The sequence below is a fragment of the Lagenorhynchus albirostris genome, chromosome 21, assembly GCF_949774975.1.
Source record: "Lagenorhynchus albirostris chromosome 21, mLagAlb1.1, whole genome shotgun sequence".
NCBI lineage: Eukaryota > Metazoa > Chordata > Mammalia > Artiodactyla > Delphinidae > Lagenorhynchus > Lagenorhynchus albirostris.
Genome location: NC_083115.1, coordinates 1,742,538 through 1,768,829, shown reverse-complemented (window position 1 = coordinate 1,768,829; position 26,292 = coordinate 1,742,538). Strand labels below are relative to the sequence as shown.

General features: G+C 39.5%; 1 protein-coding gene across 2 annotated transcripts in view; it reads left to right on the top strand.

The window, feature by feature from the left end:
• Positions 1-22,799, top strand: part of FNTA (farnesyltransferase, CAAX box, alpha) — a 30,266-nt gene extending 7,467 nt beyond the window's left edge. Inside the window, exons 3-9 of one of the 2 annotated variants that reach the window (XM_060136244.1) lie at positions 2,652-2,766; positions 12,474-12,578; positions 17,022-17,148; positions 18,760-18,908; positions 20,733-20,795; positions 21,711-21,882; positions 22,164-22,799. In XM_060136244.1, the coding sequence (XP_059992227.1) occupies positions 2,652-2,766; positions 12,474-12,578; positions 17,022-17,148; positions 18,760-18,908; positions 20,733-20,795; positions 21,711-21,882; positions 22,164-22,286 (854 nt within the window). In that variant the 3' untranslated portion in view covers positions 22,287-22,799. The remainder of the gene's footprint in view (positions 1-2,651; positions 2,767-12,473; positions 12,579-17,021; positions 17,149-18,759; positions 18,909-20,732; positions 20,796-21,710; positions 21,883-22,163) is intronic. The other variant, XM_060136246.1, reaches the window with a different exon arrangement.
• The last annotated feature ends 3,493 nt before the right edge of the window (positions 22,800-26,292 follow it).

Here is a 26,292-nt window from a genome sequence, read left to right as displayed (position 1 = left end):
GTAGTAGCAGAATGGTTAGGCAAATCAGGATATATTGACATTGTATTCATGCATATTGACCTCCTAAAAGTTTGTGAACCCTGTCAGTAACTGGAAAATTATATGCTATAAGAAAAATGGCAGGACTTTCCTGGTGGTCCAGTGGTTAAGAATCTACCTTCCGATGCAGGGGATGCAGGTTCGATCCCTGGTCAGGGAACATACCCACGTGCCGTGGGGCAACTAAGCCCATGCGCCACAGCTACTGAGCCCGTGCTCCACAACTACCAAGCCCTTGCACTCTGGAGCCCACACGCCACAACTACTGAGCCCGCATGTTCTGGAGCCTGTGCGCCACAACTAGAGAGCCTGCGCACTGCAACTACTGAGCCCATGCGCTCTGGAGACCACACACCACAATTAGAGAAAGGCCCACGCACCACAATGAAGAGCCCGTGCACTGCAACAAAAGATCCCGCATGCCGCAATGAAATCCCACATGCTGCAACTAAGACCTGACGCAGCCAAATAAATAATAAATAAAAATTAAAAAAAAAAGCATAGCATGTCCACATAAATTTTTAATTGTGGAAAAACAAGTATTGAGGAGTATTTAACACCTGGGTTTCTTTAGTAGTCTGTTTAGGGCCTTAGTCTGTTCTCTATGTTAATCTGTGCTGTGATGTGAAGGCATTTCAGCTGCAGTGAAATGAGCATTGTGATTAGCAGTGTGTGCTTTGGTGTCAGACTAGATTGGGGTTTAACTTCTGTCTCCAAAGTACACTGGGCCATGTGAACTTGTTAATCTCTCTTAAGCCTGTTTCTCTTGTGGAAATGAGAGTCAAATAGGTTAATATTTGTAAAGGTCTAAGTTCCTTCAGTTAAGAGATTGGCAAAGATCAGAAGTTTTGATACTCTGTCAGTGAGGATGTGGAAAAAAATCGGTGTATTCATACATTCTTGGAGGGACTATATATTGAACAGACCTTTTTTGAGAGGTTAATTTGGCACTGTCTGTCAGCATCAACAGTGCACGTAACCTTGATCCAGTAATTCCACTTGTAGGAATTCATCCTACAGATGTACTGAATTTGCACGTGTGTGCAGAAACATACCATGATAGGACAGTGAAAGAATAAAAACAATTTAAACATTCATTTATAGGGGACGAGTTAGGTATAGAGTGCCCATACAACGAAATGCTGTGCAACTGTTTGAAAAATGTAGTAAACTTTGTAATGGGGAATGTGGTTGAAAATTATGTCATCTCATCTTGTTCCTCAAACTCGTATGTTCATAAATAAGCATATATTTTTAACTAAACGAATAGCTGCTGCTCTGCACCTTATGTTTTTCACTCAACAACCTGTCTTAGCAGTTGTTCCATTTCAGTACATAACAGACCAGCCTCGTTACTAATAGCTGCATAGGATTTTGTTGTATGGGTGTACCGTGATGGACTTAACCCATTCTTTACTCATGGAAATTTCAGTTGTTTCCAGTCTTCATTTCTTTATTTCTTATGTAAATTTCCTTGGATGCTTTGGGCACATACAGGAGTATATTTGTAAGAAAACTTACTGGAACTGGAATTGTTAGGTCAATGAGTAGTCAGTTTTTATTTATTTATTTATTTTTTAGAGAAACACTTTATTTTTGGCTGTGTTGGGTCTTTGTTGCTGTGCACGGGCTTTCTCTAGTTGTGGCGAGCGCGGGCTACTCTTCGTTGCGGTGCATGGGCTTCTCATTGCGGTGGCTTCTCTTGTTGTGGAGCACGGTCTCGAGGCCTGTGGGCTTCAGTAAGTTGTGGCTCATGGGCTCAGTAGTTGTGGCTTGCAGGCTCTAGGCATGCAGGCTTCAGTAGTTGTGACGCGCGGACTCTTGAGCTCAGGCTCAGTAGTTGTGGCACACGTGCTCAGTTGCTCTGCAGCATGTGGGATCTTCCCAGACCAGGGCTCGAACCCGTGTCCCGTGCATTGGCAGGCGGATTCTTAACCACTGCACCACCAGAGAAGTCCCCAGTTTTTAATTTTTAATAGATATTACCAAGTGGTTTTCCATAGAGATATTTACTAGTTTATACGACCTTGAATAATGTATGAGTGAAAAAAGCAAGGCCCAGGACATTAGAATGGGATGTGATCTCATTTGTATTAAAAAAAAAAAAAATGAGAAGATGGAATTAGAACATGTACTTTTGTGTGCATAGGATATATTTGGAAGGATACATTAGAATCACTCCACAGTTGCTTCTGGGGAGAAGAACTGGGAATTTAGTGGAATGGAAACTTAGCATGAACCTTTTTGTACTGTTTGAGTTTTCTATCATTGTGTATATTACTTTTTCAGTTAAAAAAAACTGATCAAAATAAAATGTGAGAAAAACAGCTAAGTGAATATATTTGGATATATGCACTCTTAATTTTTCTTTAATGCATAAGGTCTCTGGGGGATCTGGAGTCAGGCATCAACCCCCGTACGTGCATCCTGGCTGTGACACAAGTTATCAGGGTGGCAGTCATAGTCATGGATTTTCTTTCTTTTGCGTATTGTTATAAATCGTATACATACGATAAAGTATCTTCCTCATAGAGTAAAACAACATTTTGTACTATAGTGGTTGTTTTAAACAAGAAAGACCATCCTAATGCAGTTGTGTGCTCTGTTTCTAGTTCAGGATGTTTATGATTATTTCCGGGCTGTCCTGCAGCGTGACGAGAGAAGTGAACGAGCTTTTAAACTAACCAGAGATGCTATCGAGTTAAATGCAGCCAATTACACAGTGTGGTAAGTAAGACACCTCGTTAATATTCCCTGTCTGAATGTCGCAGGTTTTAGTTTGGATGACTTTTTTCTTAATGATAATTTTTATCAAAATAACAATTCACATATGAGTTTAAAAGTCAGAGACTGAATGAAAAATAGCAATCTCTGCTCTATTCCTTCTCATTACAGAGTCCCACTCCCCGGAGGCAACAATTCCTAGGTGTTTTTTCTTAAAATCACCTCTATATTCTAAATCATATGCTTGATTATTTTTAATTTTTTCACTTTACACATTACTCCTGCTATGGAAGATACAGAGTTCAGTCTCCTATACTGTCTCCATCACAGTAATCAGTTCATGGTTCATGCAGACCCATATTTCATCATATATTTATATTTCCTTTAACAGATTGGCTTTTTTATTTAGTTTTGTTTTCTTTTTACCAGCAAGTTATCTGTCTCCCCGACTCTCTGCTCATGTAGAATGTCACGTTACTGTTGAGCACAGCAGGTAACCCTTCAGTTCCTTCCTTTCTTCTCCAAGGACTTGGGCACCGTGTGTCTGGTCCATAGCTCTTTCCTGTGTCGGGTCCCTGTTTCCTAGATCCCACATCTTTCTCTTTCCTGCTTTACTCTCATTTTATAGACCAGATCCTTGAATAGAAGAAAACTCTTAGAAGGCTGTGATGGAAATTGTTACTGAGGTTTCGTAAATTTAAAAGTGTCTTCAGTCTCTTCGAGCTTTAGTGATAGAATTCTAGATTGGAAATCATTCTCCGTTAGATTTTTAAAACTGTCTTTCTGTTTCTTTCAGCCTCTATTGAGAAGATTCCCATTCCTTCGTTTTAACCTTTTCTTTAGCTTTGGGAAATTTTTTTTTTTATATGTTCTTTTGATAATGTCTTCTCTCTTTCCTCTGTTGGCTCTCTCTTTTAGGCTCATGCCTTTTAGTTGCATGTTGTACTTCTGAGGTTGTCTTTTCTTACTTTTATCTGTTTTTATTTACTTTTGAGATTTTTTTCAGCTTTATCTTCTAACCTATCTGCACTCATTTTTAATTTACAAGAGCTCTTTTTATCTTCTCTGAGTATTCCTATTTAATAGCATCTTGTTTATTTCATGGGTGGGATATGTTTTCATTTTTCTGTTTATTTGTTTTGGTCTCTTTAATGTAAACATTTTTCTCAAATGAATGGTAAGTTCTTGGCTCTCCTTTCATACTTACAGTGGAAGCAGGAAAATGATTTGGCATCCCTGCGTGTTGCAGGACTTGTCACCGAGAGGGGTTTACCATGAAGTTAGTGTGGAGGCATGGCTGCTTTGTTTGACGTCTTCATATGTCAGTATTTCTGGGTCTTTTCTCTTGACTACTTTGTTTCTCTGAAGAAGAGCTGTCTGAAGAATGTACATTTGGCTGCCACAGTTCTGGGGGTCAGTTCTGGCAGGGGAAGACAGGGGTGGGGGGCATCTCAGCTATTCAGTGTATCAGCGTTAAATTTCCTTGTTTCCAGCCTTTACCTCACCCTGCCTTCTGCTATGTCTGGTATTTCTTTCTGCTTTGGATTTTTCCAGAAAATAAAGCCACTTGTCTGCTGCCCAGGCTTTTTAAGAAAACCCTAGTCCTCCTTCTCCTATGTGTTTTCTTTACTTCCACAAAACACTTCACTTCTGGCGCTTCTAGTCACTGAATGTGTGTGGGATTTTTCCCCTACCAGGCAGTGCCCTGTGACACCACCTGGGTGTCCTACAGTTTAACTCAATTCTAACACTGTCTACCTGGAGGTAACGTCAGATCCCACAGGTTAAGGGCTCGGTCCCACAAGCCTGCCCCACCCCAATGCCAGTCGCACATCCTGTGCTTCTGACTGGTGGGCCATAAATCAGAGGTTCCACAGTTCCCTCCTTGGGTTCAACTGATTTGCTAGAGCAGCTCACAGAACTCAGTGAAACACTTACTTATGTTTACCAGTTTATTAAATGATATGATAAAACACAGAGATGCACAGCCAGATGAAAAGGTGCATAGGGTGACATCTGGGAGGGTCCCGAGCACAGGAGCTTCTGTTCCTGTGGGGTTGAGGTGCATCACCCTCCTGGTACATGGATGTGTTCACCCACCTGGAAGCTCTCTAAATCCCCTACTGTTGGGATTTAATGGTGGCTTCCTCACGTGGACACGATCGATTATTAACTCCATTTCCAGCCCTTCTCTCCTGTCTGGAAGATGGGAGGTGGGGCTGAACATTCCAAGTTTCTAATCAAGGCTTGGTCTTTCTGGTGACCAGGAGCCATCCAGGAGCCCGACCAGAATCACCTCAGTAGAAGGGATGCCCGAGTGCTCTTATCACTCAGGAATTTACAAGGGTTTTAGGAGCTCTGTGTGAGGAAGAAAAAGACAGACAGACAGACACACACACCCAGGTTGGGAGATGTTGTCACCTCTCTGCTCAGGGTTGGAGGAAGGATCTTGGCTGCTGAGGACTCTGTCTACATTTTAAAATGTTTTCAGCCCCACCCTTGACTTCCAGTTTTGGAAATACCTGATACATCTGATTTCTGAACCTTTCTTCCTCAGTTGACAGGTTTTTAGCACTTTCTGGTTTTCTAAGTCAGTCAAAACTTATCAGCTTACCATTTTCCATCGTTTTGTTGACCTCTTCCAATTGCTGTGGTATCCCCTCATCCTTGTGGATTTATACCCTTTTTATTTCTTTACTGTCATTTTAGTAGGATTATCTAGAGCTGTTAGGGTGCTTGTCCATCACTTTATGTCTCTAATATGCACATTTTTAGCTTGTAAGAAATTCCTGACTGTACACAGCTCAGAGCAACTTAGAATGCATTTAAAATTTCCTAAGTTTATTTGCTGTTTTCTTAAAAACAGTATACCTGAAATTACCCATATGAACCAGGCTGCCTGTATGTGTATGTGCTCTGTGAAGCCTTATTTTCTTTAAACTAATTATAATAGAGGAATACTGTCATTTCCTCTATTTAGCATTTCATTTTAAGAGATAACTTTTAAAGTAGTTTTTTGGGGGGTTGGAGTCAAGATGGCAGTATGGGAAGACACAGAGTTGGCATCTCCCCACAACTAGGGCACTTGCCAGACACTGGTGGGGGACCTCGAAGCCCAAGGAGATGGGAGGAACCCCCAAGTGAACCGGTAGGACGTGGGGGGACTGAGCAGGGAGGAGAAGTGGAGGCCAGACAGGACCAGCGCCCCTGAGGGGTGGCTGAGAGGGGAGGGGTTCCTATGCCTGGAGGGACCCTCGGGGGCTCAGATTGGAGCGGGCAGAGTGCCCAGCATTTGCCCTACTCACTTGAGCCTGGGAAGCCTGCTGGGCTCCCAGGCCAGGTCTCCCGCCCTCCAAAGCCCCCTCCAGGATGCGTGGGTCCTGGAGGCATAGGAGGGAGGCCGGGGGAGAGGAGGAGAGGCAGCAGGAGGGGCCCTCCAGGACGGCAGGAGCAGGAGAGGAGCAGAGGGCGTTTGCCCCGCCCACTTGGGCCCAGGAAGCCAGCTGGGCTCCCAGGCCGGGTCCCCCGTCCTCTGAGACCAGAGGCAGGCCTGGGCCCCTTCTGTTCCATTGAGCCTAAGCCCCACCCCCCCCCACACCGCCCCAGGGCCTTTTCCAGCTGTGTGAGTCCTAAGCATAGGCCCCACCCACTGCCCAAACCTCACCCTTGCTTAGGCCCCACCCTCCACAGCCAAGGCCTTTTCTACCTTTTTTTTTGTTCCTTCTGCTCTTGTTTTTTTTTTCCCTTCTGCTCTTGTTTACTATTGTGATTCTGTTTTACCTTACGGTTGTTTCATCTATATTTTTATTTTTATACTCTTTCTAACATACTTGTTAGTTTCCTAGTCTAATTTTATTTTTTACTCTTTCTTCTTCTTCTTATTTATTTATTTATTTTTTTGCTGCTCTGCGCAGTTTTCAAAATCTTGGTGCTTGAGCCAGGGGTAGGACTGAAGCTCCTGTGGTAGGAGTTCCGAGTCTGAACCACTGGACTAACAGAGCACCTCAGACCCCAGGGAATATTCATTGCGGTGAGGTCTCCCAGAGGTCCTCATCTCGGCACCAAGACCCAGCCCTACCCAACAGCCAACAAACTCCAGTGTTGGACGCCTCAGGCCAAAGAACAAGTAAGACAGGAGCACAATCCCACCATCAAAAAAAAAAAATGAGACTGCTAAATATATATCACAGGTGAAGGAGCAAGTTAAAAACATAAGACCAAATAAATGAAGAGGAAATAGGCAATCTACCTGAAAAAAAATTCACAGTAATGATAGTAAAGATGATTCAGAATCTCAGAAATAAAATGGAGGCACTGATTGAGAAAATACAAGAAATGTTTAACAAAGATCTAGAAGAACTAAAGAACAGAGAAACAGAGATGAACAACACAATTGAAATGAAAAATACACTAGAAGGAATCAATAACAGAATAACTGAGGCAGAAGAACGAATAAGTGAGCTGGAAGATAAAATGGTGGAAATAACTGCCGAGGAACAGAATAAAGAAAAAAGAATGAAAAGAATTGAAGACAATCTCAGATAGCTCTGGGACAACACTAAACGCACCAACATTCAAATTATAGGGGTCCCAGAAGAAGAAGAGTAAAAGAAGTGGTCTGAGAAAATATTTGAAGAGATTATAGTGGAAAACTTCCCTAATGTGGGAAAGGAAATAGTCACCTAAGTCCAGGAAACACAGAGAATCCCATACAGGATAAACCCTAGGAGAAACACCAAGACATACTAAAACTAACAAAAATTAAATACAAAGAAAAAATATTAAAAGCAGCAAGGGAAAAACAAAAATAACATACAATGGAATCCCCAAAAGGTTAACAGCTGATTTTTCAGCACAAACTCTGCAAACCAGAAGGGAGTGGCAAGGTATACTTGAAGTGATGAAAGACAAAAACCTACAACCAAGACTGCTCTGTCCAGCAATGATCTTATTCAGATTTGATGGAGAAATTAAAAGCTTTTCAGACAAGCAAAAGCTAAGAGAATTCAGTACCACAAAACCAGCTTTACAACAAATGCTAAAGAAACTTCTCTAGGCGGGAAACACAAGAGAAGAAAAAGACCTACAAAAACAAACCCAAAACAATTAAGAAAATGGTACTAGGAATATACATATCGATAATAACCTTGAATGTAAATGGATTAAATGCCCCAACCAAGAGACACAGACTGGCTGAATAGATACAAAAACAAGATCCATATATATGCTGTCTACAAGAGACGCACTTCAGATGTAGGGACACGTACAGGTGGAAAGTGAGGGGATGGAAAAACATATTGCATGCAAATGGAAATCAAAAGAAAGCTGCAGTAGCAATACTCATATCAGATAAAATAGACTTGAAAATAAAGACTGTTACAAGACATAAGGAAGGACACTACATAATGATCAAGGGATTAATCCAAGAAGAAGATATAACAATTATAAATGTTTATGCACCCAACATAGGAGCACCTCAATACATAAGGCAAATGCTAACAACCAGGAAAGGAGAAATCGACAGTAACACAATAATAATAGGGGACTTTAACAACCCACTTACCAATGGACAGATCATCCAAACAGAAAATAAAGAAACACAAGCGTTAAATGACACAATAGACCAGATAGATTTAATTGATATTTATAGAACATTGCACCCAAAAGTGGCAGAATACACTTTTTTTTCAGGTGCACACAGAACATTCTCCAGGATAGATCACATCATGGGTCACAAATCAAGCCTCGGAAAATTTAAGAAAATTGAAAGCATATCAAGCATCTTTTCTGACCACAATGCTATGAGATTGGAAATCAGTTATAGGAAAAAGACTGTAAAAAACACAAATACATGGAGGCTAAACAGTGCACTACTAAATAACCAAGAGATCACTGAAGAAATCAAAGAAGAAATAAAAAATACATAGAAACAAATGACAACAGAAACACAACCAAAAACCTATGGGACGCAGCAAAAGCAGTTCTAAGAGGGAAGTTTATAGCAATTCGATCTCACCTCAAGAAACAAGAAAAGTCTCAAACAATCTAACCCTACACCTAAAGGAAGTAGAGAAAGAAGAACAAAGAAAACCCAAAGTCAGTAGAAAGAAAGAAATCATAAATATCAGAGCAGAAATAAATGAAATAGGAATGAAGAAAACTATAGCAAAGATCAGTAAAACTAAAAGCTAGTTCTTTGAGAAGATAAACAAAATTGATAAACCCTTAGCCAGACTCACCAAGAAAAAAAGGGAGGGGATGCAAATCAATAAAATTAGAAACGAAAAAGAAGAAATCACAACGGACACCACAGAAATACAAAGGATTATAAGGGACTACTACAAACAACTATATGCCAGAAAAATGGACAACCATGAAGAAATGGACAAATTCTTGGAAAGGTACAATTTTCCAAGAAAGAACTAGGAAGAATTAGAAAATATAAACAGACCTACTGCAAGTAATGAAATTGAAACTGTAATTAAAAATCTTCCAACAAACAAAAGTCCAGGGCCAGATGGCTTCACAGGTGAATTGTATCAAACATTTAGAGAAGAGCTAACACCCATCCTTCTCAAACTCTTCCAAAATATTATAGAGGGAGGAACACTCGCAAATTCATTCTACGAAGCCACCATCACTCTGATACCAAAACCAGAAAAAGATATCACAAAAAAAGTAAATTATGGACCAATATCACTGACGAACACAGCCACAAAAATCCTCAACAAAATACTAAAAAACAGGATCCAACAACGTATTAAAAGGATCATACACCATGAGCTAGTGGGATTTATCCCAGGGATGCAAGGTTTCTTCAGTATACGCAGATCAATCAATGTGACACACCATATTAACAAATTAAAGAATAAAAAAGTGTATGATCATCTCAATCGATGCAGAAAAAGAAAAAGCTTTTGACAAAATTCAACACCCATTTACAAAAACTCTCCAGAAAATGGGCAAACCCATTTCTGGAAACAATCCCATTTACCATTGCAACAAAAAGAATAAAATACCTAGGAATAAACCTACCTAAGGGGGCAAAATACTTCTACTCAGAAAACTATAAAGCACTGATGAAAGAAATCAAAGATGATGTGAACAGATGGAGAAATATACCATGTTCTTGGATTGGAAGAATCAATATTGTGAAAATGACTATACTACCCAAAGCAATCTACAGATTCAGTGCAATCCCTATCAAACTATCAATGGCATTCTTTACAGAATTAGTGCAAAAAATTTTACTATTTGTATGGAAACACAAAAGACCCCGAATAGCCAAAGCAATCTTGAGAAAGAAAAACGGAGCTGTAAGAATCAAGCTCCCTGACTTCAAACTATACTACAAAGCTAGAGTAATCAAGACAGTGTGGTACTGGCACAAAAACAGAAATATAGATCAATGGAACAGGATATAAAGGCCAGAGATAAACCCATGCACATATAGTCACCTAATCTATGACAAAGGAGGCAAGAACATAGAGTGGAGAAAAGACAGCCTCTTCAATAAGTGGTGCTGTGAAAACTGGACAGCTACATGTAAAAGAATGAAATCAGAACACTCCTTAACACCATACACAAAAATAAACTCAAAATGGATTAAAGACCTAAATGTAAGACCAGACACTCTAAAACTCTTAGAGGAAAACATAGGAAAAACACTCTTTGACATAAAATACAGCAAGATCTTTTTTGTCCCACCTCCTAAGAGTAATGAAGATAAAAACAAAAATAAACAAATGGGACCTAATTAAAGTTAAAAGCTTTTGCACAGCAAAGGAAACCTAATCAAGACGAAAAGACAGCCCTCAGAATGGAAGAAAATATTTGCAAATTAAACAATGGACAAAGGATTAATCTCCAAAATATACAAACAGCTCATGGAGCTCAATATCGAAAAACAAACAACCCAATTAAAAAATGCGTGGAAGGGCTTCCCTGGTGGCACAGTGGTCGAGGGTCCACCTGCCAATGCAGGGGACACGGGTTCGTGCCCCGGTCTGGGAAGATCCCACATGCCGCGGAGCGCCTGGGCCCGTGAGCCATGGCCGCTGAGCCTGCGCGTCCGGAGCCTGTGCTCCACAATGGGAGAGGCCACAACAGTGACAGGCCCGCGTACCGCAAAAAAAAAAAAAAAAAAAAAAAATGCGTGGAAGACTTAAATAGACATTTCCCCAAAGAAGATGTACAGATGGCCAAGAGGCACATGAAAAGATGCTCAGCATCACTAATTATTAGCAAAGTACAAATCAAAACTACAGTGAGGTATCACTTCACACCAGTCAGAATGGCCATTATCAAAAAATCTAGAAATAGTAAATGCTGGAAAGGGTGTGGTGAAAGGGAACCCTCCTGCACTGTTAGTGGGAAGGTAAATTGATAAAACCACTATGGAGAACAGTATAGAGGTTCCTTAAAAAACTAAAAATAGAACTACCGTGTGATCCAACAATCCCACTATTGGACATATACCCTGAGAAAACCATAATTCAAAAAGAGACATGTACCACAATGTTCATTGCAGCACTATTTAGAATAGCCACGACATGGAAGCAACCTAAATGTTCCTCGACAGATGAATGGATAAAGAAGATGTGGCACATATATACAATGCAATATTACTCAGCCATAAAAAGAAACGAAATTGAGTTATTTTTAGTGAGGTGGACAGACCTAGAGTCTGTCATACAAAGTGAAGTAAGTCAGAAAGAGAAAAACAAATACCGTATGCTAATACATATATATGGAATCAAAAAAAAATGGTACTGCTGAACCTAGTGGCAGGGCAGGAATAAAATCGTAAACATAGAAATGGACTTGAGGACACGGGGTGGTCGGGAAACTGGGGCAAAGTGAGAGTAACATCGACATGTACACTACCAAATGTAAAATAGATAGCTAGTGGGAAGCAGCAGCATAGCACAGGGAGATCAGCTTGGTGCTTTGAGACCACCTAGAGGGGTGGGATGGGGAGGGTGGAGGGAGGCTCACGAAGGAGGGGATATGAGGATATATGTATACATATGGCTGATTCGCTTTGTTATACAGCAGAAACGAACATAGTATTGTGAAGCAATTATGCTCCGATAAAGATGTATTAAAAAAAAGAAAATAAAAAAATAAAGTAGTTTTTGTCTCATTATATATTGAGTTGGAATATTTTGAAATTTTGAAGTGAAAATAGACTAGAACTAATCATGTCTTTAGGGAAAAGGTTTTTTTAATGGTTTGACTTCACCTGTGAAAAAATTAAAGAGAAACTTGTTTCATTTATAAGTAACATTTTTAGGGTGGTTCTAAAAATAAAATATATGATAATGTTTGTAATGAAATTAATTTATTATATGAGTAATGTATCTAAATGAACAGCTTATACCATATGGGGAAAGAGATGTTTTTGATTCTTGTGTAATAGAACACTAGTAACCAGAGTATTACCTGGAAATAATCATTTGTTGGTTGTCTTTTCTTCTGTCTCACATTTGCTGCCTTTCACTATTTTGCTTCAAAATGCCTTATTCTTCTGTTCATCAGATAGTTGTATGAGTTTGGACAACGACAAGCAGTTAAGTTGCTAAATTACTGGTTATATAGAATACCTACCAAAAATGTGTCTATGTTGTTGTCTTGTGACTTCATTTGATACTGTGGCTGGGCAATTTATGTGGAGTAATGAGACTTTGGATGCTTGATGTTTGCTGTAGGCATTTTCGGAGAGTTCTCTTAAAGTCACTTCAAAAGGATCTACATGAGGAAATGAACTACATCACGGCAATAATTGAGGAACAGCCCAAAAACTATCAAGTTTGGTAAGATGAAAATAGGAAGGAAATAAGTCACTATGCTAATAGTACCTGCCAGTGGGTGACGAAACCGTAGGGAATTGTTTTTTTCTTTATGATTACAGTGCTTGCATCGGAGCTAATGTCACCAGGCTTAACGGTGTTGTTGGGAGTACCTGAGATAACTTTATGTTTAGTGCTTGAAGTGGTGCTTGACCCATAGTTAACACTCAAATGTTTGCTGCCGTAATTATTTCAGACTTCGACATTAGCACGTAATAGTACTAGAGTCAGGAAAAAAATTGAGTGAAAAATCTGAAAAAATGTTTCTATTCAGTGTGTTATAAAATGACTCTCTGGTATTTCATCTTTTATTCATTTGCTTATTAAAAATTTCTTATTGATGTTGGGGGTACAAAAATGAATGCGACACCATTTAAAAGGGAAAGCAAATAATAAAACCAGTTATTTTACAGAGCAGTGTGAAAAATATAATGTTAGGGTTTTTTACAGTGTGTATTTGTTATAAAAATTAAGCCCCTAACTTAGCTTAGACAAGAGGATGGGGGAGCAGGACACAGTGGGGGAAAAGAGAAGTTAGGGAACAGGAGGACCGAGAACAAATAGGAAAGAAAGAGTCCGGACAGTACCCAGCATTTAGTGAGCCCCCCATGAATGGTAGCGACTGTGGTGATGGAGGTGGCGGTCGAGGAAGAGGAGGTGGAGGAGGTGGCGTTGCCGTGGTCATGGTGAAGGAGAAGCAGCAGCATGGTGACCGTCAAGAGCTGTCTCCACTTCTGTGCCACTGACTGCCTGCTCTTCATGCAGGGCTTTCCTCCACTGGATGTTTTTCCCGGGTAATGACTAGCACACACACCCTGTCTTTATGCCTGAGATTTAAGGATGATTTCTGAGAAGAAAGACTGCTGAGGCAAAGAGAATATTCCGGGGAGAAGAGGCATGAAAGAGCTTGGTGCACTCTGGGAACTGCATGTAATTCCATGTGATTAGAGTACATTTGGGGGCCCTAGGACGAGATCATAAAGGGCCTTATGAACGTTGGTAAGGGTTTGGGGATTGATCTTAGCTGCAGTGGAGACCTCCTGACAAATTTTAATTAAGGAAGTAGTATGATTAGATTTGTGTCTCAGGAGCTTTACCCTGACAGCAGGGTGGAGGATAGCGGAACAGGCTCACAGTTCTGGTGGGCCACTGGCAGTGTGGGAGCCAGGGGGGAGTGTGGTAGGATATGGGAGAGAGAAGGGTAGATGTGAGAGAGGTTTTGGAGGCAGAAGCAACAGGCTTTGAAGTTAAACTTATCAGGGGAGTGACAGAGAAGAATGATGTCTATATTTTTGGCTTGACCATTGGGTGAATGGTGGTGCTGACCACTTGGGGAATTTTGGGAAACAAAGCAGCACATTTTTGCGAAAGGAGGATGGATTCAGTACTAGAAAAGTAGAACTTGATGTGCTTATGGAAAACCTGTGTAAAGTTGTCCAGTTGTCCAGTAAGTGACTGAAAAATGCTTCTCTGGAGTGGCAGTCACAGCTCTGGATGAGGATGCTCAAGGAGAATTAGAGAAGGTTGGGGACAGAACACTGGTGAGCATCAGTGTCATGCAGAGAGGTGGTCCAGGACGACTGAGGAAGGAAACCAGAAGCTAGTGTCCTCACAGAAACCAAGAGAAGGGAGAGTTTCAAGAAGAAAGGGGTGGATGACAGTATCAGCTGCTGCTGAGAGGTCGAGGAGAGCAAGGGCTAGAGATGACCCGTGGGATTTTTAAGTTAGGCAGTTGCCAGTGACTGGTCTTGGCACGAGCAGTCCTCCCACCAGGGGTGGGGCAGGGCAGGGGTGGGAAGAGGAAATGAGCCACGGAGCAGTGCTTGAATCGCTGATGAGAGAGAAGACGGAGCAAGCAGCTAGTCAGGGCTGTGTCTTTGGGTTTTGTTTTTCCAAAGTGGCAAAGACTTCATGGTGTGGGGAGAGTTACTAGAAAGAGAGAAGGTGAGAATTCTGGAGAAAAGGGGGATAGAGCAAGGGCTTGCTTGGAGTTGGGAAGAGATCCAACACATAGGTTAGCCTTAGGAGAAGGAACAGCTCCCCAGCTGTGGACACATGCGGAGAGTGAACTGCTCTCTGGGCCAGTTGGCTAATAATAATCTGCATGATCAAATACGGTCGTTAAGGAGTACAAACCATAAGTAGATACTTAATTTTCAAAGAATTAGAACGTAATAGATCTGACAGTGAGTAACTGAACATTTGGCAAAGCATGGAAGTGCTAGCTGTTGTGGATTTCCATTTGTAGAATTTTAAACAACTTTACCTGTGTAGCTTCTTTCTTTGTAAGTGCATGATGGTTGCATTCCTGAGAAATTGCCTTATGAAAGAGCTGTTTTATTGACAAAAGTGATTAGCTAGAGAGTTTCAGTCCCTCATTTAAAAGGCATTGACTCTTCGGAATTAAGGTGCTTTTATATAAATATTTGGAGGTTATAGCTCCAGAAGGGAGTTCCCTGGTGGTCTAGTGGTTAGGATTCAGCGCTTCCACTGCCGTGGCCCAGGTTCAGTACCTGGTCGGGGAACTGAGATCCCACAAGCTGTGTGTTGTGGCCAAAAGAAAATCCAGAAAAGTACTTGAAGAGATATATAAACTATGTACCATTTTATCTTAAAAGAAAAAAAAAAATCCAGACATCACAAGCATTCTCAGCATTTGATTACATCTAGTTTTTGCTGAAGAGAAGTAGCTTCTTTTTCTGGACGCTGCAGATACTGTCATTAACACGTTGTCACCTATCGTTATGAAAAACAAAATACAAGACACCCAGAGTGGGCTTCCCTGGTGGCTCAGTGGATAAGAATCCACCTGCCAATACGGAAGACACAGGTTCGAGTCCTGGTCCGGGAAGATCCCACATGCCACGGAGCAGCTAAGCCCGTGCACCACAGCAGCTGAGCCTGCGCTCTAGAGCCTGTATGCCACAACTACTGAGCCCACGTGCTGCAACTACTGAAGCCCACATGCCTAGAGCCCGTGCTCCGCAACAAGAGAAGCCACTGCAATGAGAAGCCCACGCACTGGAACGAAGAGTAGACCCCGCTCGCCGCACCTAGAGAAAGCCCGTGTGCAGCAATGAAGACCCAACACAACCAAAAATAAATAAAATTTTAAAAATTTAAAAAGAAAAAAAGAAACCCAGAGCAGTTGCTGTTGGAAACCTAGCAGTTTTTAATTACGGTACATTTTAAATTGCCCACTCCGCTAGTTGCTATCATAACTAGTATAGTACAAGTAATGCAAATCCTGTATGCCACGTCACTTTTTATTAAATTCACTATGAAAACTTATGCTGTAAGATCAAATCCCTGTATTTAATTAATACTCTTTAAATCATAGAACATCAGAGAGAGCTTCTTAGTATTTTTTTCTGAGAAGTCATTTTGACACACTGGAGGACCTAATTCTTAAGTTTTTCCTGAATTATAGAATTTACCAGTAACCTGGAAAAATAAATTATTACTGTGCTCACTGACTTGGAAGACTTCTTAAATTATTTGGAAACCGTTCCCTCTAGGATCTTCCTCTTGGTAGTTTCTTGCCTTAATATTCTCTAAGATGAATTTTTAAATTTTCCATGCATGTAGAATAGGTCACCCATTAAGCATTAAATCTTTCCCCTTTCCCCCATCATCCCTGCGCACTTTTAGTATAATGAGTACTAATGGGTTTTTTTAAAAAACAGCTTCACTGAGATATAATTCACATATCATACTATTTACCCATTTAAGGGGTATATATATGCAGCCATCACCACAGTGAATTTTAGAACATTTTCACTAATAGATTTTTATAAATATTTCAGCTAAAGAAAATTATAAAAATAGAACCCAGTAGAGAACTCTTAGAAGTATTTTCCTGGTACAGAAACTCCTCTTTCGACAGACTTGCAACTTGTCATAGCTACTTGCCAGAGAAGAAGTGAATTCCATTCTGCCCACAAACTGGTGGAATAAGAAGTTGCTTGAATGGTGGCACTTAGGACTTAAGGAAAACTGACAGCATGTTGATAACCAGAGGGGCTTCCATACTTGATAAAATAGTATCACATTTCCCATAATCTCACTGTGACATCTGGGCATGTTGAAAAATTCTTTCACACGGTATTGTGGTTGTCAAGAGATTACTGTACTTTCAGATTTAGCTTGAGATAAACCTTCTTTAAGCTCTTATTATCTGGTTTCATTTTACGTGCAAATCACTGTTTTATGTTTCTCAGCTGTTACTTAGTGTTCTGAAATTTTTTCTCATAGTGTTTATTCTGTAGTACCTTTTCTTTCTAGTACAGTCTTGAGAATTAGAGATAAATTGCTGTTTCTTGAGTGTCCCTCCACATCACCTAACACATGCAGCGGATACTTTCGTTTTGGGGTAAATTAACACAAAACTTCTTCTCTTGACTTTAGGCATCATAGGCGAGTGCTAGTGGAATGGCTGAGAGACCCATCTCAGGAGCTTGAGTTTATTGCTGATATTCTTAATCAGGATGCAAAGAATTATCACGCCTGGCAACATCGACAATGGGTTATTCAGGTATTGCCTTTCTTGTGTTTTACAGATTTTTATTTTTTTAACTAAATTAAATAATTTAATTACTATTAAATTGTAGTATACTTAAACACACATGTAGATCATTACAAGCAATATATAATTATTAAGAATTATTAGATACTTAATTAAACCTGACATCCTTCATGTTGGTTAACCTTTATAATCTCTTTGGATATGTTGGTGAGTAACTTCACATTAAAGAATAATAATAGTGACTTTTTAAATACTTTTTGGATTGAACTTGAGTCATGTATTTGCTAGCAAATTGAATAGAAAAAGTAGTTGTAAATTTTTTATACAGCTATGTTATTTTAATTAACAAGGACATATTACATATTAAGGTTTTGCATGCTTAAAGTTTGAAATATGATTTTACAGTTAACTGTTGTATATTTTATTTCTGCCCACTTGTTAAAATCTTATGCTAAGTCCTGAATAGAAGAAAACAGTTATGGGACTTCCCTGGCGGTCCACTGGTTAAGATTTTGCCTTACAATGCAGGGGGTGCAAGTTCGATCCTGTTCAGGGAGCTAAGATCCCCCATACCTTGGGGCCAAAAAACAAAACATAAAACAGAAGCAATATTGTAACAAATTCAATGACGACTTTTAAAAATTGGTCCACATCAAAAAAATCTTTAAAAAAAAAAGAAAAAATAGTTATAACTCCCACTCTGGGCATTTTTATTTATTCCAGCAAACAATTGTAGTGTTGTGTCCAGTGAATTTTTTCCAGGGATTGCTACTTTCTGCACTGTTCATTATACCAAGAGTATTTCACCAAAAAATTTATTGCTTAAAAATTTAAACTTTTCCTAATTTGATTAAAGGAATACATTTTCTAAAGACATTTAGTATTTTTTTTATGAAATTCTAGTTTTTTGCTAGTATCAAATAAGCAATGTATCTCCGTTAGCTTTTTCATAGTTAACATCCCCAACTTTTGTGGCATTTGTACGTTTTGACCTTTTACTCCTTTTTCAAATTGTCTTTGTTCTCTCCATAATTTTTTAAATTAAAACAGCTTTGTAATGTAAAAATTTATATCTAAATCCAATTGTATATTTATCTACATGTATTTTAGCATTTTTGAATACTTCCCTTTTACTTAATATATGTAATAATGTCAAATCACATCAAATTAATATACAGTAGTACAGTTAATCATTGTCTTATCACTGAGTTTGGTTTTTTTCTTCCACATTTTTACTGTAAACAATGCATAAGCATTTAGTTAGATATGCTTTTTTTTTTTTTCTTTTGATTTAATTCTTTAGAGTAGTTCTTGGGTCAAAGTTAAAACATGCTGCTTGGTATCTAAATTGTTTTCCACAAGATGCTCCTGAATGACAGCCACTCTGGGTGTTCACTCTCACTTCCTCATTTTTCCTTCCTCATCGCCATTCCTCTGTCTTTGATGACTTTTCTTGCCCCGCCATTTCCTTGACCTTCAGCATCACTCTCCAAATATGTGATGAGTCCATGTCTTCATTTCTACCTGCTTAGCTTTGCTGAAGTTTTATTTATTTATTTTTGTTGTTAATAGATGATAGGACATTTCTAATTGAATGTTTTATTTTGTATTTTCTTTTAGGAATTTAAACTTTGGGATAATGAGCTGCATTATGTAGACCAACTTCTCAAAGAGGATGTGAGAAATAACTCTGTCTGGAACCAAAGATACTTCGTAATTTCTAACACCATGGGCTACAATGATCGTGCTGTATTAGAGAGAGAAGTCCAGTTAGTAATCTTCGCTTGTTCACTCATTAAAAGAATATTTGTGTGCCTACCATGTCTCATGTTACTACTGAGATACAGGGCATAAAGGCGTTGGGATACAGCAAAGATCAAGATTGCCCCAATCCTACCCTCATGGAAGTAATAGGACAGAATACTTAGGTGAAACCTATAATGATAAATTTACGAATAATATAGTGTATAGCAGCGGTCCCCAAGCTTTTTGGCACCAGGGACTGGTTTCGTGGAAGACAGTTCTTTCACGGACCGGGGATGGGGTGGGGCTGTGGCGGGAATGGTTTGGGTGGTAATGTGAGCGATGGGGAGTGGTCCACGGCCTGGGGGTTGGGGGCCCCTGGTGTATAGTAAACCTTTACTTTGTAGTGGCTTAAGTTTCTTAAAATATTGTTGCTACTGTAGAGGCTTAAGTTTCTTAAAATATTGTTGCTACTGTAGATAGAGAAGAACTCAGATTTCATGGTGTCTAGGAAGCTTTATTTTAAAACTATCTCATTAAATTTTAGATAACAGTCCCCAGATGCCATGTTACTCTCGTGCAGGGTTTGGGCCAATGAGTCTTTGTTGTCCTGTGCATTACAGCATGTGTGGCTCCATTCTCAGCCTTTATGCCCTATATCTCAGTAGTAGACCCCACCCCAGCCCAAATCACCCCCAGTTGAAAACTGCTGTAGCATACAAAATGCTGTTATAAGATCTAGAAATTTCTGAATTGGCATGAATTTCTATATTCTATCCATAAACCTCTTTTCTGACTTTGTCTAATTTGTCTCAGTGTCTTGTTTGAAATTTGAATATGTTTATTATCTTTATAGCCTGATGAGATCATAGTCATATTTTAATTATAAAAGTTGTTTCAACAGCTCCTAGGAAGAGCTGATTTCATGGTACATCTGCCTTTCATCTCCCTTGCCCTTACTTCTGCTTGGATCAGGGCAGTTGGCTCTAATTTTATCTGTTCTATATATAGGGTTCTGGTGATTTAAATTTTTAAAAAGCACGCACACACAGTCTCCAATCTAGTGTCCTATCTTAACTCTCTTCTCCAGGCTTCTTTCTTTATAATATTCATAATTTTCATAATGCTGAATGAGTTTATTATTACTTTCTGTGAAAAAAATGCTGTTAAAACAGCACTGCAACAAAACTAAGATTACTAAACTTTAGTCAGTCACTAATTTGAGCAAGTGTATAGTGAAGCAAAGTTCTGTAACTCCCTTGGAATTTTTTGTAACTGGATCTAAATTACAATTAATAATCTGGTTAAGGGGAAGAGAAAAGTAGGGAGCGTCCATTTGGAATGGAATAACATCATAGTTTGCAGGTACTCTTGTTTTGGAATATAAGAAATATGCTGTTGTTGGTTTCTTATTTTTATTCTTTGTCTATATAATCTCCATGCTTGTCTCTTTTTTATTATAGCTTCCAGGATTATTTAGTTCTCCTTTTTCAATGAGTAATGATTTTTCTGGCATAAGTAGATCTTAGACATTTTCCCCAAGATTGCTTCAGCGAAAAAAGGACAGTCTCCTTGTTGTAGCTGACATTTCCTTCAGAGGGCAGTCTCCAACGTTAACTTCTTTTCCATTTGTGAACTGAGCCTTCGTATTACTTTGTAAATAAGAATTGACCATTGCAGCCACGAGGGAGTCTCTAACTCAGATATAACCTAGGGAGGTACCAAGTCCACCAGCAGATATAAGTGAAAGCTCATGTCCAGGCTCTGCCACCACCATAGGAAGACTGTTTCTCATTATTGCACTGCTCTTGCAGAGTTATACACGTTTATTTGTGGTCTTTTTCTTACAGGTACACTCTGGAAATGATCAAACTAGTACCACATAATGAAAGTGCTTGGAACTATTTGAAAGGGTAAGAGGTTGTTTTTGCTTTTTTTTTTTAACCTGCTAACATGAGTCATCTTGGAATATGTTCCATAATCAGATTCCAAAAGGACACTAAAGAATTTTCCATTTTTCTGGATCTAAGAGCAGAAGTGTAATAGCGTTATGATAACACCTAAGAACAGTACCTTCTACCCTTTCCTTAACCTCCCAGGCACATACCAGCACAGTTTTTAGAATAGTCCATGAGTAGACAGTGACACAATTTTAACTGCATTTATGAATCCTGGGGTCTTTATGTCACAGAACGGAACACACACACCAGTTTCTGTTCAGCTCAGGATCACGGGAAGACAAGACAAATCACTTAGAAACAGATTGCACAGACACATAGCCACCCTTTCTGTTGTCATTTCCGGAGATCTCCTGTTACAAGTCTCACTCCTTAAATCAGCAAGGTTTCTCTTGCCACTGACATCACCCGGCTCCTTGTCAAACTTAAGGGTCTCCAAGGAAACAGGCCCAAAATGCACAAAGCATGGAGCTCAGTCACATTTGGAGATCTGTCAGAGGTTGGGGCCTATAATATCTGGAGAGCTAAAGGGATGAATAACCATCTCAAGACACAGAAATGTCTCTCCTGTTTTTTTCCTTCACTTTTAATTTTAAGAAAATGGAGTTTTTTTCCTTTAATTTTGTATGTTGCAGTTTGACTTACAATTGATTATTTTTAAACTTCATTATTCTTTTTAGCTAATTTTACCCAGCTCTTAATTATGTATGATAAAGCTCACATTTAATTTAAAAATTTCATTTCATTTCAACCTCATTCAAAATGTTTCCTTTTCTTGCTTATATTACAGGGGTCATTTTCTCTTGATCTTTCTACTATTTTTGTTCTTCCCTCTAAAAATTGGGAATAATCTTTTTTTTTTTTTTTTAGGATTTTGCAGGATCGTGGTCTTTCCAAGTATCCCAACCTGTTAAATCAATTACTTGATTTACAACCAAGTCACAGTTCCCCCTACCAAATTGCCTTTCTCGTGGACATCTATGAAGACATGCTAGAAAACCAATGTGACAACAAGGAGGACATTCTTAATAAAGCATTAGAGGTAAGCTGGCAGGACTCAGCGATTTCTTCTTGGAGTCTCAAAGCTGGGTCTGCCCAGCGACACGAGTATTCATGCCCCTTTCAACACAGCCACTCAGAATTCCGTGCAGGGCTATTCTGCTGTTTAGGGTGACACCCATATCACTAGTGCACATAGTATGTGACTCTAGTGGTGTATCTCATTTGATCACGACCTGAATGAAACTGTACTAGTCCAAATGCATTTGCCCTAGGGATTGAATTACACATTTCCTTTAATGAATTTTTGTTGTTCATTTTCAGTTATGTGAAATCCTAGCTAAAGAAAAGGACACTATAAGAAAGGAATATTGGAGATATATTGGAAGATCCCTTCAAAGCAAACACAGCACAGAAAGTGACCCACCTACAAATGTACAGCAATAACACCATCTAGAAGAACTTGATGGGATGCTTTTATTTTTCTAAGAGACTCTAACGCAGGAGTTAAAAACCAGAGCGATCATCCCCTTTGCCTGTGGTGTGAAACGTACATTACACGGGCACTGCTTTTTAACATGAACCCAGTGTGATGCTCCTGGGGTGCTAATGCTGTTCAGACTGGTTCTGAGTGATTTGATTCTTGTTAAGCAGAGTGATTCAGGGGAGGGAGGAGAAACAGGAAGTCCCCAGAGGAACTTGGTAGCCTTTCAGCATTCACTGTAACCCCTTAGCAGCAACTGCCCTAAACGGTGTATGTGTCAGGATTTGCAGCGTTAATGTTTGCAGGCAACGCGTATGTGAAGGATGTGAGTCACTTACATTTCAGTTCAGAAAGCAGGGAGTGCAGTTGTTACATTAGAGCTGCTCTGCCACACTCACAGTATCTTGCTATCACTGTAACCAACTAATGCCAAAAGAATGGTTTTGTAATAAAATTATAGCTGTATCCTAAAACAATTGCCATAGTGGTTTGACTTTTTTTTTTTTTTTTTTTTTTTGCGGTACATGGGCCTCTCACTGCTGTGGCCTCTCCCGTTGCGGACCACAGGCTCCAGACGCGCAGGCTTAGTGGCCATGGCTCACGGGCCCAGCCGCTCCGCGGCATGTGGGATCTTCCCGGACCGGGGCATGAACCCGTGTCCCCTGCATTGGCAGGCGGACTCCCAACCACTGCACCACCAGGGAAGCCCCTGACTTTTTAAATAGCATTTAACTATATACAGGGGACATTGTCTCGGCTTAGAAAAGCAATTGAGGAAGGATATATTGCTATAAAACTGAAGAAACCAGAAACATGACTATGTTAAAGGAAATGTAATTAAAATGTGAAGTGGTCAGTTCTTGACTACAAGCAACAGAATTCACTCAAGGTGGTTTAAAACTCACAGGGTTTATTGAGGTATATAGGTAGCTCACAGAATAATTACCCGATCTTCCGAAATATGTCCCAAAACCTCACTGCAGAACTGGAGCATCACATTGCTGTTGCCTGTGCTGGGATCAGGAACTGCTGAGTGAGGCTGCCAGCTCCATGTCCACCTCCACCACCTTCCACGCAGGCTCACCTGCTTCCCTTCCCACAGGACGTGGCTCCAAAGTAAAGGCTCGCTTTAGTGCATCTGATTGGAAAGAACCTAAAGGACATCGAACACCCTTAACTGCAAAAAGGAATCTGGGAAATGTAGTTTATAGCTTTCCAGCCTCTACGCTTCAGGAAGACTTGCTAGAAAGGAGTTGAAGGTTGAACAAGCGAGTTTCTGTGTACCTGCACGTAATTAAATCTCACCTTATCAATAAAGAATTTTTGTTCACTGTTCAAAGCACCAGACTATAACTAAAGAAATTATATAGAGTAGAACAGGGAATTCCCTGTCGGTCCAGTTGTTAGGACTCAGCCCTTTCACTCAGGGGCCTGGGTTCAATCCCTGATCAGGGAAGTAAGATCCTACAAGCTGCGTGGTGCAGCAAAAAAACCAAAAAAAAAAAAAAAAAAAGTTATCTCAAGAATTCAGAAAATAACGATATATTTTTTAAAATATTTATTTATTTATTTGGCTGCACTGCGTCCTAATTGCAGCATGTGGGACCTTTAGTTGCAGCGTGTGGGATCCTCAGCTGCAGTACGCGAACTCTTAGTCATGGCATGCGGGATATAGTTTCCTGACCAGGGATCGAACACGGGCCTTCTGAATTAGGAGCACAGAGTCTTAGCCACTGGACCACCAGGGAATTCCCACAATATTTTTTTTAAACAAACTTTTTTTTTTCTGGCCATGCTGTGCAGTTTGTGGGAACTCCCAATAACAGTATTTTAATAATTCCTGGAGAAACTACCATATGACCCAGCAATCCCACTCCTAGGCATATATCCAGAGAAAATCATAATTCAGAAAGACACATGCACCCCAGTGTTCACTGCAGCACTATTTACAATAGCCAAGACATGGAAGCAACCTAAATGTCCACCAACAGAGGAATGGATAAAGATGTGGCACATATATACAATGGAATATTACTCAGCCATAAAAGAACGAAATAGTGCCATTTGCAGAGATGTGGATGGACCTAGAGACTGTCATACAGAGTGAAGTAAGTCAGAAAGAGAAAAATATCGTATAATATCGCTTATATGTGGAATCTAGAAAAATGGTACAGATGAACTTATTTGCAACGCAGAAATAGACACACAGATGTAGAGAACAAACATGGATACCAAGGGGGAATGGGTGGGGTGGGATGAATTGGGAGTTGGGATTGACATATATACACTACTATGTATAAAATAGGTAACTAATGAGAACCTGCTATATAGCACAGGGAACTACTCAGTGCTCTGTGGTGACCTAAAAGGGAAGGAAATCTAAAAAGGAGGGGATATATGTAAGAGGGGATATATGTATATGTATAACTGATTCACTCTGCTGTACAGCAGAAACTAACACAATATTGTAAAGCAACTGTACTCCAATAAATTTAAAAAAACACTAATTAAAAGGAAGGCCGGTCTGATTAAAAACAAACAAAAAAACCCAAAATAACTAGGATAAAATTCCTGGAGAAAATATACTTTGTGGGTATTTAACATTTTACATGTCAGTTTTTGTTTTTAGACTCCAAAAATCTCTGAATTTATATTTGAAATTTTCATAAAGTGTCATCCCTATGTAGACAATTTCAAAGGTGTCATAAAAAAAATTGTACAGAAAAGTTTTCATAAGATGGCATTTACTCTCAGAAACTACCTTGTCAGTGTACCCAAATTGATTAGATTCAGGGCTGCTGACTCAACAAAGCTCGTAAGAGACTTTAATAAAAAGCATAATGGCAGTTTACTAATTTACACTGAGAAATGTAACAGGCGGACCAAGCAATTGCACCAGCCTAGCCACTTAGCATTTTCTGCCTGAAGTTTAACTAGGTGGCAATTCATTTATCACAAGGTTGCTTAGTGAGTATGGAATCAGGTGAGGAGGCCCCATGATTCAAGTGTATAATGACTTACTTTGATGATCCTAATGAGGGTCATCTGATGGGCAGCTGAATACAGAGACCTGGCAGTGCACTTTTTTCATTGGACTAACAATTAAAATGTGGTCTGTGGAGGGGCTGTTAGCTCAAAATTATTTATCCAATAATACTTTCACTGTGTTGCTATCTGCACTGCTGGCGCATAAACAGTGGGTCAAACTGCTGGTGCCTTAGCACAAATCAAGGCAGTGGTACTGAGTACTCATTGTTTTCTTCACTGCCATGCATTCACTGAACAATGTACTTGATGAATCAGTAATTATATATTTTATTCACAGTACTCATGGTCTTTTCAGTATTTTGTGTGACTGAATGGAAGTATGCCTAAACTTCTTGGTTGTCTTGAAGAAAAGCATTTGTGCAATTGTGTAAGTTGTGGCCCAAACAGGCCACTCTTCTTGGAATGCCATTGTACTTGAACAACTGAGTGTTTATTGCCAATCATAAAATTTGAGTTTTTGAGGGAAAATTTTAATCTACCACAGTCAGCTTGACAGCTTCCCGCTACCTTCTGATGAAATCAAAGTGATGATATTAATGAATTATTAATTCATTATTAATTATTGAATCAATAATGAATAGTTAAATGTATCCACAATTGGTGGATCCGTATAGTTCAATGGAACAATATTTTCCAAATGACCCATCTATGATATTATCATGAATGCATAAACAATCCATTCACATTACCAGATGTAACAGAACACAAAAAGTACATTGATAAGAGTTGCAGATTCCACAGTGCAACTAACCTTTGAGAAACCACCACTTGTCGAATTTTGGTGTAGTATTGGAGAATATCCACAACTTCTTAAAAGACTCCTAAAATACTCCCTTTCTGACTATATATCTGTGTGTATGAGTGGATTTTCTTCATGTACTTCAACCAAAAACACCATATTCCAACAGATTGAATATAGAA